The sequence below is a fragment of the Leuciscus leuciscus genome (assembly GCF_965113295.1).
Source record: "Leuciscus leuciscus genome assembly, contig: SUPER_11_unloc_1, whole genome shotgun sequence".
NCBI lineage: Eukaryota > Metazoa > Chordata > Actinopteri > Cypriniformes > Leuciscidae > Leuciscus > Leuciscus leuciscus.
The window spans coordinates 1,394,156-1,412,500 of NW_028118546.1; the positions used below are offsets into that span (position 1 = coordinate 1,394,156).

The 18,345-nt window shown below is 38.8% G+C and overlaps 1 protein-coding gene and 1 long non-coding RNA gene across 2 annotated transcripts in view; one reads left to right on the forward strand and one right to left on the reverse strand.

Annotated features, from left to right (window-relative positions):
- Positions 1-18,345, reverse strand: part of LOC309510013 (uncharacterized protein) — a gene marked incomplete at its 3' end in the record, with an annotated part of 1,894,646 nt that overhangs the window by 1,221,059 nt on the left and 655,242 nt on the right. Inside the window, exon 22 of the mRNA XM_082191149.1 lies at positions 16,611-16,781. Coding sequence (XP_082047275.1) covers positions 16,611-16,781 — 171 coding nt within the window. The remainder of the gene's footprint in view (positions 1-16,610; positions 16,782-18,345) is intronic.
- On the forward strand, positions 343-7,453 carry LOC309510057. The gene is made up of 2 exons (XR_014210177.1): positions 343-397; positions 6,805-7,453. It is a non-coding gene; the product is annotated as an uncharacterized lncRNA (long non-coding RNA).

The following is an 18,345-nucleotide window of genomic DNA, read 5'->3' on the forward strand; positions in this document are numbered from 1 at the left end:
GCCACAAAAGAAGAAGTTTTAGTTAATTTCCGCCCAGTTTGCACCCATTATATACTGTCTGGTTTGCACACATGGCCGGTGTCAACAAAGTGGACAAACGAGGAGACGAGATACTTTTTTAATTTAATTTAACAGAAAAATAAAACGGCTATTATAGCAAAAATCTAAGGAATGCCATAATAGTCGCTATCAGCTGTCACATAAGCACCTAGAGTCCTGCAATGGGTTGGGTACCCGCATAAAAGTGGCTAAAACGGGTGGATTGTGACATTCCTAAAATTCACAGGCGGGGATGCGGGCGGATAATGAACTCCTTGCGGGCGGGTAGCGGATGAAAAATATGTGCAATATTTGTATGTCTAAATTGCCATTACACACTCGCAAATATGTGTTTTGGGCATTGTTACGGGCAGTCGGACACCACCCTTAACATAAAGGAGAGACGCACACAGATCAGCTCGTCAAAAATTAGGGGTATGTTTATTTAACAGAATGGGTATGAAATAATACGTTGGTTAACAATAAAGAAACAACCACAAAGGCGGAACGTTTTCTACTGCCGGGTGGCCGACTAGACGACAATCACTCAGAAGACGGAAAGCACGGCTGTGCATCGACTCTGTTCTCAATCTCTGTGTGCGCCCTCAGGAGCGTAATGAGAAGCCTTTTATAGCACAGGTAGGCTTCGCTCAGGTGTGGCTCGTCAACTGTAATTAAGACAAGGGGAAGAAACATTGCACTCACACATGTGTAGGAACAAACACCAGGGCTGAGGGACGTAACACCCCCACCCCAAAATGGTGACTTGTCGCCATACATTGAACACGGGAACACTTTTTTTTTATTATGAATTCTGTGTTCAGCTCACTGTTCGAGCCAACCCAAACAATAGAGTTCCAGCTACAATTAATCATTACCTCGTTCAAGGCATATCTGCATGTGAAAAGAAACTAGAACTACACAGGAATGTATTATTTTGGCCAAATCGCAGGCAAATTATAACTATGTACGACGCAATACTTAGTATTGCTACAGAATTACATTTGATCAGCAAGCCCAATAAATCAAAAATAAATCTTAAGACAAATAATCTAGTGTTCTTTTTTATTTATTATTATTATTATGATGATTATTATTAACTATAACCTAAATGTATAGGCCTTTCAATCATTAAGGACACATGCAAGTTCATTTATAATAAACAAAAACGTGTTTGTTCGTTTTTTTAATAAAATGAATAGGGTTTTTTTCAGTACTATTAATACTGTAATAGTATTAAGCATCCACCCTAGACAACGCATCTGCGATGATATTGTCTTTTCCCCGGACATGCACAATTTGGAGGTTAAATGGTTGAAGCAATAGACTCCATCGCATTAATCTTCGATTTGAATTGTACATGCGACTGAGGAATTTGAGCGGGTCATGATCAGTATAGACTTTAACTGGATGTACCGAAGAACCTAGATACACTTCGAAGTGTTGGATAGCTAGTACTAAAGCCATAGTCTCTTGCTCGATAGTGGAGTACTTTCGCTGGGCAGAATTAAATTTCTTTGAGAAGAAACTCACGGGATGGTTTACGTTGTCTGCGCCTGATTGCAAAAGTACGGCACCGGTGCCTACGTTGCTGGCGTCTACAGCAAGCTGAAACGGTTTGTTAAAGTCTGGCGCAGCCAGCACGGGAGCAGTCAGCAAGAGAGCTTTGACGTTTTCAAACGCTCTATTACAGGACTCCGTCCAGTCAAATTTAGTGTTGGGGCTCAAAAGGTTAGTGAGGGGACAAACCACAGTCGAAAAGTTTTTACAAAAACTACGATAGTAGCCTACCATTCCTAAGAATCGGCGTAGCGCACGCCGATCGCAAGGCACAGGAAATTCTTGAATAGCAGCCACCTTAGCCATTACTGGTAAAACATGTCCTCTGCCAACTACCCGCCCCAAGTAAGTGACAGTGGCTTTTCCGAACTCACATTTTGCTAGATTAATTGTGAGATTTGCATTGGATAGTCTACGGAAAAGCTCTCGAAGTTGTGTTATGTGTTCGGACCAGTGTGTACTATATAGGACTATGTCGTCCAAATACGCCTCGCAATTTGACATTCCAGCTAAAACAATATTTACCAAACGCTGGAATGAGGCAGGCGCGTTACGCATTCCGAAAGCCATAACCTTATAATGCATGAATGCATCTGGTGTCACAAAAGCTGATATTTGTCTTGCTCTTGGTGTAAGGGGCACTTGCCAGTAACCTTTTAGGAGGTCGATTTTAGTGACAAACGTGGCCGAGCCAACACGGTCCACACAGTCATCCATTCATGGCAATGGATAACAGTCTGGCAAAGTTATGGCATTAACACGCCTGTAATCCGTACAAAATCTGTAAGTGCCATCAGGTTTGCCAACTAAAAGGCACGGGGAGCTCCAAGGGCTAGAACTAGGCTCAGCAATATCATTCTTTATCATGTACTCAACCTCCCGTTGCAGGATAGCTCGTTTTTCTGGATTTACCCTATATGGGTGCTGTTTAATCGGCCCTTTATCACCCACGTCTATGTCATGTTCCAGGACTGTAGTTACAGTCGGAACATCTCCGAATAACTCAGGGAAATCACCTATCACAGACAATATGTCAGCAGTTTGAGAGGGAGTTAAATGTGGCAAACGATTCGCAATGACCGCCAGCATAGCAGAGTTGTTGAGTCGACCTTCAATCACGCATCGCGACGGCGGAGTCACCGCGTCATCATCTTCTATCAGTGAAGAGAGCAACACGGAGGACTCGACTGGATCGGGTAAGTTATAATTACACAAGTCAGTTTTAACATATTCACGCGTATAATATGGTTTGAGCATGTTTATATGACAGACGCGAGAATGCCGTCGCTTATCTGGAGTTAAAATTACATAATCCAGGTCAGATATTTTCTTTTCAACAGTATATGGCCCTCTGAATCGTGCCTGAAATACCGAACCGTGCACGGGTAAGAGAACCAACACTTGGTCTCCAGGCTTAAACGAACGGGCTCTTGCTTTTCGGTCATACCAAGTTTTCATGCTAGATTGGGTCTTTTCTAAATTTGCTCTAGCGAGTTCACGAGCTCTGTGTAGTCGGGTGTGAACGTCGCTTATGAACTGTAACGCGCTACGAGAAGTAGGTTTGCTTAACCACTGATCTTTAATGACGCTCAAAGGCGTGCGAACGTCGTGAGCAAACACTAGCTCAGCAGGGCTGAAACCAATTGACTCTTGTACGACTTCTCTAGAGGCCATTAGCATCCAAGGAATCGCATCTTCCCAGTCTGTACCCACCTCCAAACAATAAGCACGCAGCATCGATTTTAGCGTCTGATGGTAACGTTCGAGGGCGCCTTGACTCTCTGGATGAAACGCGCTTGAAATGCGGTGCTTAATTTGGAGCGACTTTAGGACTTGGGAAAAGACACGTGAAGTAAAATTTGTCCCTTGGTCACTTTGAACGATTTTCGGTAGCCCTACAAAAGAAAAGAATTTTAATAAAGCCCTGGACACGATTTTAGCAGTGATCTTCCTCAGAGGCACCGCCTCTGGGAAGCGAGTAGCAGTACACATAATTGTTAATAAATACTGATATCCACTTTTAGACCGTGGAAGAGGACCGACGCAATCAATGATTACTTTCTCAAAAGGCTCACCCATGGCAGGTATGGGGTACAACGGTGCAGGTGGAATTACCTGGTTTGGTTTACCACTCACCTGGCAGACATGACACGTTTTACAATACCGTCGCACATCACGCTTCAGCCCTGGCCAGAAAAAGTGACGAAGAACGCGGCCGAATGTTTTAGTCACACCTAAATGACCAGAAACACCATCATGCGCGACACTCAGAATAGCACGTCTGTTTCCAGACGGCATAACGATTTGCTCAATGTCATTCCACTCATTACTTTTCTGAGGTCTCCACCTCCGCATAAGTAAGCCGTCTCTGATGAAATAGGTCGGACTCTCGCTTGCACGGTCTGAAACAGATTGAACTGCATTAAAACATGAAACAAGAGAGGGGTCTTTTTGTTGAGCATCAACAAGTTTCTCTAACGACAACGAGACATCTGATTGTTTTTTCTCTCTTTTCTCCTCGGTCACCATAGGCACAGGTCTACTGCGGCACTGAGTGAAATCGGGTTCGAAAAGCCTCTCACACTCTGCAGGGTGAGCGACGAAACTGTCACACAGGTTGACGTCACTGGGAGGCGCTGCACCCTTCAACCTCTGAGTCTGCGACCTAGTGACGACACTAGCGGGAAAAACCTCTGGGAATTTTTGTGCGCACTCATCGGGGCTCTTTTGAATGAGCGGCACAGCCACTACCTCGGGTGGAACATCGCCACGGTTCCACACGTTTCCACCTGCTAGGTCATTGCCAAGGAGAAACGTGACACCGGGGATTGGCAAAGAGTCTTGAACACCAACAACCACATCACCACACACCAAATCTGAATCAAGACGCACGCAATGTAACGGCACATCAAGAAAACCCATCTCGATTCCTCGAACAAGGACACTACTACCAGTTGCAGTCTTTTCAGACAACGGCACCAAGCCGCGAAGGAGGAAAGACTGCGCAGCTCCCGTATCACGCAAGATGCGCACAGCGACAGCCTCCTCACCAGGCACAGATACGGTCCCATTCGTCAGGAAGGGCTCGTACATGGACTGGGGTTTTTCTGTTTTTAACTCTGCACGAAGGACAGGTGACATTTTCTTCGAAGAACTAACGAGACCCATTGGCTTCGTAGACTGTTTTTTTTTTAATATTAAACAGTCTGCCACAACATGCCCGGGCTTTTTACAATAAAAACAGTGTCTGTCTTCTTGCTTTACTGCATTCTTTTTCGTATCTACATCAGTGGTCGTAGAGGGGTTAACTCTTAAGCGAAAACGTTCCCTGGCGATGTTATGCGTTAAGACATATTCGTCCGCAAGTATAGCAGCTTCAGAAAGAGACTCGGCCTTCTGCTCAGCTAAATAGGTTGCCACAGCGGTTGGCAGGCAGTTCTTAAATTCTTCTAAAAGAATTAGTTCACGCAATTTCTCCTGACTATCAACACGCTGTGATGAGCACCAACGATCAAACAGGGCTGCTTTATCTCGACCAAATTCAACAAAAGTTTGACGCTCCGTTTTTTTAAGGTTCCTAAACTTCTGTCGGTATGCTTCAGGGATCAGCTGATAGCACCTCAGAACTGACGCTTTCACAACATCATAGTCACCGCTCTGCTCCACTGTTAGCGACGAGTAAACCTCCTGCGCCCGTCCCACTAAAACGCATTGCAGGAGGAATGCCCATGCAGTTTTCGGCCAATTTAAATTAGTCGCGACACGCTCAAAGTGGGGAAAATATTTTTCCACATCTCTTTCCACAAAAGGGGGCACAAGTCGGATGTGGCGAGTGACATCAAATGAATTAGGGTCAGAAGGAGCGACACCTTCCCTCTGAGCCGCGATTTCTAACTTTCTCAACGCGAGTCGGTTTTCAAGTTCATGCTCACGGGCCTGTGCTTGCATGCGCTCACGGTCGAACTCAATTTCCTTCTCTCTGATACCTAACTCTCTCAACCGAATCTGCTGCTGTAATGCTTCTGTAGACACGGAGGATTGTTTCTCTGCAGGCAGAATGCCCTTACTAACCAAAGCAGCTTGTAAGACGGTCTTGATTGTATCTTTGGTGCGCTTTTCAGCAGAAGTGAGCTCAACCTCGTAAGTTGCAGCCAAATTCAGTAACTGCTCTTTCGAAAATTTCTAAAATAACTCGATAGAGGGTTCTTTAACGAATGCTTCCTCTGTTGCCATTTTAACGTGTAATTTTAAAGCGCTTGTTAACGTTTAATTTTAAAGGAAAAGACGGTTAAAGCGCGCACAAAATTAAATACAAATAAACACTCACCTAAGCAGTTTAACTGCGACAAAGCTACGAAGTAGCGAATATCTAAAGTGGTCAAACGAAAAGCACAATATAGGCTACAAACGACCACGAATTTTAATTTCCACCCACAAGTTTAACCAATACGCTAGTACAATCAGAGTAGCAGCGCTCACTAAATAGGCGATATGCCAAAATATCACAAGCTATACAACTCAACTCAAAGGTATTCTGATAGGCAAAAATGTTGTCCAACTTCTCTAACTAACTACACAAAAACCACAACCAAATCCTAAATACCTACGCAATCTTCAGTGGCTTACTCAGCTCGAGGCATCTCCTACGTGCCCCCTCCTGAGATATCCACCAAAATAAAATAAACATCGACTAAACAAAGGAACAGACAATCATAATTGCTCACCAGAATACTCACCAAAATGTTGTAGCGATCAGAAGTTCCGCAATTAACACTAAAGTCCGATTTAATCAAACTATTAATCTCGGACGAGCCTCCACTAAGTTACGGGCAGTCGGACACCACCCTTAACATAAAGGAGAGACGCACACAGATCAGCTCGTCAAAAATTAGGGGTATGTTTATTTAACAGAATGGGTATGAAATAATACGTTGGTTAACAATAAAGAAACAACCACAAAGGCGGAACGTTTTCTACTGCCGGGTGGCCGACTAGACGACAATCACTCAGAAGACGGAAAGCACGGCTGTGCATCGACTCTGTTCTCAATCTCTGTGTGCGCCCTCAGGAGCGTAATGAGAAGCCTTTTATAGCACAGGTAGGCTTCGCTCAGGTGTGGCTCGTCAACTGTAATTAAGACAAGGGGAAGAAACATTGCACTCACACATGTGTAGGAACAAACACCAGGGCTGAGGGACGTAACAGGCATCCTTAAAAATATTCTTGTTTGCCGTTACCCGACCGATCCTGTCAATTTAGGACCGACCCAATTAATTTTTTTCCCCTTTTAGTCCGACCGACTGGCCGGTTGTAAACTTGCGTTAAGATCGACCAAATTTTTTTTTTTTTTTTTACTCTTCAAACAACTAATACAAATGCAATAAAATAATATTAATTATATTTTAGTAGGCCTAAGTATTGTGTAGGCCACGCTCTTTCTTTTAAATAAAAACCCGTCAATCAAGCAAAATAATATTCAATGATTGTAGGGCAGGCTAATAAGCCTATGTGTTGTAGCCCAGTCATTAAAAAACGATTTAGTTTCATATTCATGTTTAAATAAAATTATATATATATATATGTTTAAAATTGCATGTTGATTATATGAAAAGTGAAAAAAGCATGAATAAGATGATCCCGAATATCGGGAGACAAATGGAGTGGGCAGACATGATTTTGACCACTTTATTAAGTTTGTTTTTGTAGAAAGACTTTCTTTAAAGTGAATTTCGTTTTGTATTAATTGTATCTTAATTTTAACCAATGTTTAATCAACCATTTTCCTTGGATTTAATAAATAAGAGCTAAATATAGCAGGCAATAATCAGGACATGGAGAGGCGCCCGCGCGTGAACTGGAGGTAGCCTAGGCTACTTGAAATGGCCCAAAACAAAGCGCACTTTAGCGCTCATTAGCCCATTCATGAGGCTATTGTGATGTTGAGAGAGGTGCGAGATAAAAAATAAAGCACTTCAAATGGAATGATTTTAGCTTGTGTGCGATTTATCGCGGGCACGGGTCTCCAAAAATATTCCCGTGCAGGACTCTGCACTATTACAACTTGTGCAATATTGATCATTTGTTGGTAGATGGCGCGATCCATTTTGTCTAGCAAAACTTTGTTCGCAAATGTTTGCTTGAATGTTGTGCGATTCAGTGCGAAAATGAATGGAAACACCTTAAAATGTCTCAAATCAATTCGATATACCAATTTGATCGCAAAACAGCATGTGACGTCATTACGCACAGGTTTTTATTCGCTTTAAAGCCGTTTGATGGAAACACACTTTCACGAGCTTTATTCGCATGATTTTTTTTACCGAACTTCAGATAATTCCATTGACAAGTTGATGGAAACATAGCTAGTGACGACACGTTACGGAACCGCAGCATGAACCGGAAGATAATACTGTCACGTGATGTGATGCAGAAGAGGAGGGTCGTTTTAGAAATGGAATAAACGGGAAGAATAGGCGTCAAACTAAAATGGGCGTGCATGGTGGCCCATAACTTGTCACTAATTGGTTAGGTGCGATTGTTCGAAATAATAATTAACTTATTGTAAACAATAACAATAAAAACTTTATATAGTATAAAAAATATTATACAATATCATTGACTAAAAATATATATACATCAATAAAAAGGAGTAGATTCTTTCTTCTTTCTGAACCAGCAGACATCTCTCACAGCTAAAAACAGAAACCACCTCCAAAGTCCATTATCTGTTCATTGAACAGCAGTCCAGGTGAAACTGCACAGGATATTATGAGGTACATAGTCGTTCTGTTTTATTCAACTAGAACACAGGAGGCCACAGAAGATCTAGCTGCATTAATGACAAGTATTCACAAGGAGGCGCTACAAAATTAGCCTATCAATTAAAGTCCCTAGGAAATCAAAATATTTTTTTTTAACTTATTTTAGAGATGTGTGGTGTTTTGCGTGTCATGTGCATGTTTTGTGGTTTTCTGTTTTAAAGAAATGTAGCCATAGTTTCAGAAATTGCATTTAAACAATTTTTGAAAAACGAAATACTAGTGATATGTAATTTATATTATTATTATTAGGCTACACACTTTAAAAGTACATAATGTTTCTTCACACAGTAGATATGTTTCAATTGCTTATGTTTACAATCAGATAATGCAAGTAAAACATTTCTTCTTTCTTTATATATATATATATATATATATATATTATTAACTTCTAGAAAATACAATTACTGTTTACACTGTGATACCTGTAACAAAAGGGAATGTTTCTGATATATAAAGATGAACATTAAAGATTTATTGACCTCAGTCTTGGGGAGTGCAGATGGTTATGAACAAGGGAAATATACCAGCTAGAATCAGTTTCTCTTTTGTTTGAGATGTTTTGATCTGCTTAGTAATAAAGGTAAAGTAATAATGGGCACTGAACGAATCATAAAGAAGTACAACATGTAACCTTTGCTATTTTTATGCATATGGCAAATAATTATTTTTTCAGTCTGTAAGTACAGCATGTATGCACATCTGATATGGCAACTATGTGATCAGACAGGTTTTATAATGTCATGGGTGTTACAGACATGATCACACCCATTCTGTAAATCACTATAAATATGAAGATGATAAAATATCACCAAAACAGCAAATCAAGAGAAAAGACAAGAGCAGACATCCAAAGGTAAACTGTTGAACAGCTGCTGAAAATGGATATTCATCCTGGCATTTAAAACTTTACAGTAATAAATCATGCAAATAACTAACTAAAAAAAACATTAATCATTTAAAAATGATTGCACATTTTAAAGTACATAATGTTTCTTACAGTAAACATGTTTACCCTGCTTCTGTTATCAGGTAAGCCAAACATTTCCATTAAATATTTTATCATCACAGAAGTTGCTAAAAAAAAGATTTTGACTTTGTCAGGCTTCTGGTATTACAGTTATTTATTTTTATTATTTATCAAATAAAATTATTGATCTACACTTACTCATTTTGCATTTGAATTCCCAACTAAACGTATGTATTTTATAGTTTTTTTCAGCTTCAGTGTTCCTCGTCATTATGTCTCTGTGAAAGAATCCAAGACTTGGGCAGAAGCTCAGAGATACTGTAGAGATAAATACATTGATTTGGCCACCATTGAAAATGATCCAAATAAACCAGTTAATCATAAGCTCGATCATGCAGGTTTGCACTACACAACATCAGGAAGATCAGGCCTTTCCTAACTGAGCATGCAACACAACTTCTCGTCCAGGCCCTGGTCATATCTAGGCTTGACTACTGCAATGCTCTTCTGGCTGGACTTCCATCATGTGCAACTAAACCTCTACAAATGATTCAGAATGCTCCAAATGATCCTGTCTTGTCTTCAACGAGCCCAAAAGGGCCCACTTCACTCCTCTGTTGATCTCTCTGCACTGGCTACCTCTCTCTGCTCGCATCAAGTTCAAGGCATTGACGCTTGCTTACAGATCTACCACAGGCTCAGCTCCCTCCTACTTTCACTCACTCCAACGAGTCTACATCCCTACCAGAACCCTACGATCGGTCAACAAGCGACGTCTCGTGGTTCCATCACAGAAAGCCACAAAATCACTTTCCAGAACATTCTCATTCACAGTTCCATGCTGGTGGAATGATCTCCCCACCCGCATCCGGAATGCAGAATCCATGACAACATTCAAAAAAGAGCTGAAAACTCTTCTCTTCTGTGAGATCTTAACCTCATTAAAAAAAAAAAAATTCTTTCCTTTTCCTTTAAATCCTCGCTTATCGGGCTTATGCTACTCTGGTATAGTGAATTACCATTTATCTATGACGGTGACGGAGCAATTTCATTATAGGACAATGTTATATATAGACCAAGGTTAATCATTCTGAAATAACCAACCAGTCTCAACCACTAATGGTGAGAACTGCTGTTGGGCTTTTCAAGTAATTACAATATTTTTTTTACAGGAAGAATGAATGCTAGTGCAAGTTATGTGTTTGTTTCCCAGTACAATAACTGGACTGAAGCTCAGAGTTACTGCAGAGAACATCACACAGACCTCATGACCTCATTGTTGTTGGACTTTGGATAGTTTCTAAATCCCATAGAATGGACTGTATGTCTGTCTCTCAGCCATTTTTTCAGTCGTGGAAATATGGCATCTATTGCCTAAGATCGATATTGTTTAATCATTTTAAAATGATATGTTGAGTCTGAACATTAACACTTCTTATAGGCCTGTGCTAAAAATGGCAACCTTGTTGTATGACCTGATTGACTGCATTGAAGGTTTCCACATATAAAATCTAAATGATATCAGACTTTGAATGAGCTTTAAGTCATTAAGTGACAAACCTTTTCAGTTTTCTTTTTCCTATGAGGTTCAAAAGTCCTGAGATACTCCCTCGACTCCCTCTGAGCAGACCAGACCGTTTAGCTCATTAAAATATAATTTCACCGCTGGAAAGATTAATGTGTATTTAAATTGGGTCATTTATGTAGTAGAAATGTGAAATTATTTTAGAAGTTGGTGCCTTCTAGACTGAGAAAAGCCAGAAAATGTATTTTGGCTCATGGATGAAAGACAACAACTCCCAGAATGCACTTGCTTCGCTGCCCTACGAGGCCACTCCCGAGCCACGCCTACCGGTTACAGAGGGCAGTATCGGAAGAAATGATACAACTAGGCTACTAGTCGACTCGAAACTGAAAAGACGCCGTTTTATGGTGAGATCCCCCTATGGACGGGTTGAAGACATGCGGAACGAGCTCCTCCTACTGGCTGTAGTCTCTCGCCTCTGGCCCAAAAATCCTCTGATGAGGCGAAATGACGATTTTTGCATCATCTGAGGGTTTTTTCCAGACACACAAAACAGAAATCTCTCGTCTCAGGGGGACATGAGGGAGGGAAGCACGGTCATTCGAAAATACTTCCGGGTTTCTACTGAGACAAAGCTTAATGCTAATCGGTGAAGTATCCCTTTAAAAATAACAGATTCAGTGAATTACAAGTCACATTTCGAACTGCCTTGGTAGCAATTACTGATAAACTGAGACATGAGGGAAAACTGAGATTTAAGGATAAAATTTAATAGGTCATGATATTTAAAAAACAAAAGAAAAAGAAAAAACCCAGAAATGAATGTTTGATGAAATCATCTTCGTCACTATTTGCCGGTAACATATTCATTTAAAATACTTCTATTACTCTTCTGTAATCACATTCTTGTAAATCTATAAACTCTCTAAACTCTGTCACCTTTTCCTAAATAATAAATTACTAATATACACCGTCTATATCTTGTTGATTAAAATAATCTAATTGTCATTGAATATTGGAAGTTACATCATCAACATTGTAATCAAGCAGAGCAATATCTAAATGTCATGAAATGAATCTTCGGTCTCTGTGTCTTCGGTCTCTGTGTCTTCGGTCTCTGTGTCTTCGGTCTCTGTGTCTTCGGTCTCTGTGTCTTCGGTCTCTGTGTCTTCGGTCTCTGCGTCTTCGGTCTCTGCGTCTTCGGTCTCTGCGTCTTCGGTCTCTGCGTCTTCGGTCTCTGCGTCTTCGGTCTCTGTTGACTGTGTGACTGTGACATCTCTGTAGCGGCTCCTTATTCACCATCAGCTGATCCTTAAACTACAATTAAACACACAGAGTCACATATGGAGTATGAGACATTACTGCGGTCACATCACATCAGTAGATTCATTTCAGAACAAACACAGGCAGAGATACATACAGAGTACATTAATATTACAGCCAGAGATATAAAGGTGAGGAGAACATCAGAGCTGTTGTTCTGCACGCGGGAGAACGACAAGATGAAGAAGATCCTGATCAAGACCATTGTGAACAGATCATCGTGTCAGGACCACTTCCCACTTACCGTCGTGGAAACGAAAGGTTCAGTCGATTATTCGCATTATATGAATGATGTGATGAACAGAAACTACTCTCTCAATTAATTGTAATCTTTTCTGGGAGTGATCTAGATTCTTCTGTGACAATGTCCTGCAGCCGAGAGTCAGAGCGGACCTCCTGTCGGACAACATCTATGTACTAACTGATTAAATGATAATATGGCATATGTAGTCCATTCCATAGAGACTGTGTGTGTTCTCAGAATAATGAGAACAAATAATGTTTATTACAGGATCTAAATAACTGAGCAGTTAAACTCGCTGTTCTCCAGAAAAATCCTCCAGGTTTTGCACATTTTTAGGTTTTCCAGAATCTTCTGCATATTTGACACCTTTCCAACAATGACTGTATGATTTTGAGATCCATATTTTTACATTAAGGACAATTGAGTGACTCGTACACAACTATTACAAAAGGTAAAAACATTTACTGATGCTCAAGGAGGAAACGATGCATTAAGAGCAGGGGGTGTAAACTTTAAACAGGATTATGATGATGTGTACATTTTGTTCAAAGATCATCTTTTTTTTTCATTCAGTACTGCCCTTCAGAAGCGAATACTTCCCGGTTTCACAGAAGACAAAATAATTACAATTTATCCTGTTCATGCAATTTAAAAAGTTTACACACCCCAGCTTTTAATGCATTGTGTTGCATCAGTAAAAAAAAAAAATAAAAAAAAAAAAAAAAATATATATATATATATATATATATACTGTATATATATATATATATATATATATAACAAATATTTTACTAAAATATTAAACTAAATGTTTACTAAAAACTAAAAATATTTTTTTTTCTTAGAGAAATACTGTGTAAAACTGATGTCATTAAAATAATATGCAGGGGAAAACCAAGTCCTATGTTTGGTGGACCCTTTGTGTTACAAACCTTATTAATATTCCAAAGTATTCTAAATAATTTAGATTAGGTTACAAAGCTTGTGTAATCTAACGAAATGTGTTACAAATTACTGTATTTTGTAATCTGTAGTAAATAATCTACTTACAAGATAGTGTCTCCAGTTTATAATGTGGATCATTCTTCAGATCAGAGAGAAGCTTCACGTCTGATTCTCCTAGTTTATTCTCAGTCAGATCCAGATCTCTCAGGTGTGAGGGGTTTGATCTCAGAGCTGAAGCCAGAGCAGAACAACCTTCATCTGTGACTCCACAACCCCTCAACCTGTAGAGAACAATGACACACTCTTCACCAGGGGCGTCACTAGGCCCTTTTTAGGGGGGCTTCAGCCCCCCTAAAAAATATTTGATTAATACATTTTTGATCGCTTCAGTCCCCTTTAAAAAAACTTGCGGCAAGCTGCGTCAAGTTTCGGCTCCTTCCCTTATCTGAGTCTGCTTGGATTTAGCGCATTTTTCAATCTGCAGGGGCGCCGAGCAGAGCGAACATCAGAGAGTACAAGGTGTCGTGAGTGCATTTATTGATAGATTGCTATGATATTACATCTGCATCGGTGCAGTTCTTTGTCATAAATGCATTGCAGTTTACATAATGTAATGTTACTGGAGCATTGGGAGCAACACGGGACGGTTCGGTTTCTCATCCAATACGTTTCGCTGCGTTCACCTTCAGCCGTTATCACAGTGTGATAGTTGTTTTTTCTTCCAACAAAAATGAAGCGATTAACACCCATGAAAACATACTTTAGAAAACGATCATGATTTATTTTAATTTACTTTTTAAAATTTAAAACATATTATTATGTATTTCGGCATTACATTATGCAGCCATGCACAGTAATGATTAAAGACACACATCATTGTCTGAAAGCACCAGATGGTCCAGAGAGAGAAACATCATGTGGAGTTATTTTGTTTTGTATTAATAAATATAGTTTTGTATTAAGTAATAATGAATCAGGAGGAGTGTATCATGATACATATATTAGAGTAAGAGTAGAGTAAAGGGATTTGTGATTTTCTTTTAAGTACTTGATTTATAGAAGTGGCAAATTGATAATTCATGTTGTTATTTTTAATAAATAGAAATAAATATAGAACAGATTAATCATATTGCCAATAGAAAATTACATTAATACAAGTTTTGTCTATATTCTTAATGAATATTAGCTGGTTAGTTAAATGATTTGAAATTAAATAAAATTTCACGGGGTGACTTGATGAATAACCAACCGTATTGTTGATTATAAAAGCTAAAAAGCTTAAAAAATTAAATAATTTATATTTCATTGTAGATGGCTATACAACATTTTTTCTTGTCGTGCGGCAAGAGCAAGAGAAAAGCAAAGAGAAAAAGAGTGTGATGCTGATGAGGTGAGAAAAAAAACAGCTGCCCACACATGGTTTTAAAGCTATTGTTATCCAATTTTGTTGGCCTTCAAAACATCTTAAAATGCACATATGTAGATCAGAGAAATCTAAATTTTCTCGGGGGAGCATGCCCCCGAACCCCCCTAAACACCTCACATTCGGTACCTCAGTGATTATAAAACCATGCCATATGCGTGTTACTGGATGAATTAATGAAACTAGTTAATAATGAGCATTAGACCATAAACTAAACTTTTTTTTTTTTAAATCATACCCTCATTGGAGGCTGAGCCCCCCTAAAATGAAAATCCTAGAATCGCCCCTGCTCTTCACTCTCTCAGTTCAGATCAGTTTAGCAGTGAATCCATTATTAAAGAGAAAATACAAACTTAAAGCACAAATAAAATGTTTTGATGGATCATTGGACTGAGATCTAAAATGTCAAAGAGCTCAAAACATGATTATTAAACATCTAGTCTTTAGATCTGTACTAATACAGTACGTATGGAGTAATGATTTGTTTTAATCATGTAAACAATATTTTAAAAACAGTCCCTGCAGAAAGATGAACGTGATGAACTGCAAGAATAAATCCAGCATGTTCTTCATTTCTCAGTTCTGAATGTGTTGAGATCGAGTCGGTTTAAAATCAAGAGACTGAAGTGTTGATTGTGATGTGACAGTGTGTATTTCAGTGACTCAGTCCTGCAGAATCATGTTCCTGAAGCTCATGTGTTCAATCTGTAAGAATTGATAAATTAGGAAATGCCGGACAGTCTGTTTGGGGAGCACCCAGACCCTGAGAGGACAAAGGACCTCTCTGGAAATTACCATTTGAACTCAGCATTTATGAGGCAAAGTCACACCTCAGAACACATCTCTCCTCCTCTTCCTCACTCCCCCTCTCTCATGCTGAGACCACATGTAAATCACCCAAGAAAATGTATAGTTTAATGTGAATGATTATCACAGAGTATTTTTCATGTTTGGTATCATTTAAAATGTCACAGTGCGACTGGTACAAATGTCTCGTTTCCAAATAAGTAAAACAAAAGGTAATAAGGTTTTTGAGAGTTTATGGATAACTAGCACACAAGGAGGGGTTGGCCTCTAGACAAATGGTCTCCCTACACCCAAAGGTGTAACCTCTGAATGCAAATTTCCATTGTTAAAAGATATTTCCAAGTGAAAGAGGTCCTGGCTATTTAATGAAATGCAGCAGGGAATTCGAGGCCTTTTTCTGTACCTCAGATTCGCCCGTGAGGCTGAGAGAGAGAGAGAGAGAGATCTTCAGCCTCATGTATTTCTTATTGTTGGGTTTGCATCTCTTCTCATTTTCCAGAGTATTTGATGTTTTGTATCGATTATATTTGAATTGATTAAGAAATTGGCATGATACATTTACCTGACATAATAAATTGTTACATTTGATTATTCTAACGGACTTTGGCATTATTTGCAGTAAAGAGTTAAAAGGAATAGTCAAACATTCGCTCACAATTAATGATCCACAGATATCATTAAAACCTTTTCATTCATGGAGTCAGATGAAATAATGAGAGAATACATATTCAGATGTATTGCATTTAATTAAAAAATACTTTGCCTCGAGAAAAGGACAGTAACACGTTAAGACCTTCCGCGCTGGTCGGATGCCGGACTTTGGGCCGATTTAGCGTGAGCTTACAAATCACTTACAGTTCAATAAGCTCAATAACACAGCAGCAGAAAAAGGCTGAACATTTCAAATATAGGAGACTTTACATTGTGTTTCATGTGTGAGTCATATATGATCTTACCACAGTGTGTCCAGTTTACAGTGAGGATCCTCCAGTACAGCAGAGAGCAGATGAACTGAATCTCCTAGTTTATTCCCAGACAGATTCAGATATCTCAGGTGTGAGGGGTTTGATCTCAGAGCTGAAGCCAGAGCAGAACAACCTTCATCTGTGAGTCCACAATCCCACAACCTGTAGAGAACAATGACACACTCTTCACTCTCTCAGTTCAGATCAGATCAGTTTAACACAAGGGTCCGCAGCCGTACTGCAGGGGTCCGTCAATTAATGCTTGATCACAAATCATTTTTTGTTAAAAAATTCAAACATGGGTAAAAAACATCACAAAGTCAAATTTAAATATAAGCACTCTCAAACGAATGCAAGATCTTCCTCAAACAATATTCATCTGTGACTCCACAATATTTCAACCTGTAGAGAACAATGACGCTGTGTAAACAGTGTGTAAAATGACCATTTTATTAAAGATTGCAATGTGTGATGTGATTTGAATGTAGTGACAAGCAATGCCACTATATTCTACACTGCTTTATAAAGGATGCCGGTTCTCCATGAACTTGAGGAGAAACTGAGGGACAAATACCATGCAGTGCTGTAACTATGGAGTGATAAAGAGATAACATTAATAACACCTGAAGTGTAACTTTATCAATTAAATGTACTATATTTTAGTTCAATAATATTAATTTAATATTTTGAAGATATTTTTGTTTCTAAATATTTGTCCAATAATGATCCATTAATGGCCATTTAAAATAATATTTTTTTCTAATATGTTTATTACTTATATTACAATTAGATTTCATGCTTAGCATTTAGCATGCTAATATATGCTATTGCTAATTAATAGTTTCGTAGCAATCTAATACAATCTTATTAGGGAACCATATTAAAATCACTTTAAAACTTCTTCATTGGGTTACTTGGAAATGACTTGATTCCACGATGTTGACATTATGTGAACAAATTATCTTTGTTGAACTTAATTGGTTCATGTGGAGCTGATGTGCATGATTCAATCATTTAAATCCAACACACTTTTTCAGTGCATTGTTTTCTGTATCTTAAAAACAATTTTGGATTTACTGTAAATCCCTCTGGTCCTCTTCGTTTAGGGGTCACACTTGGCTCCTTCGCGGTCAAAAGTGACCGAAGCCTTAAAATGTCTTCTTTTTTTTTTTCAGGAAAACCAATGTAATATATTTTTGTTCAATAATATTTTTTTATTATTATTTCGAATTTAGAAAGGTTTCTATGGTACTATGGTACTACTAAAAAAATTTATGAGCATTTTGTTCCATTAGAATTCATATTTTTATTTGTATTATTATTATTTTTCAATAAATGCAACATGTCACATTAGTGCAGGCCTTTAAAATCCATTTTTTGAAGTGAGAAAAGCGTCATCCAGTGGCGTTAAAAAGTAAAAACTTGTGTAATGTCGTGTAACCGCCTGTAGGCTGTACTGTTGCTCACTATATAAATACATAGAGAGGCTTTTTGATTCCCATTGTTTTTTTTAGACATGATTTCTCCATTTTATTCGGTTTTTTTTTTAAATTTAGATATATATTTAGACATTCTAAAAGACTATTTTTTTTAAGGTTTAGATATTTTTGTTACATAAGTATCAGGTTTTGCATTATGATTACAATCAAACAATAATGTTTGGTTAGAAAAGGAACACAATGCAAGCATTTTTGTTAATCAGTATTTGATCATTCAAAAAATCTAA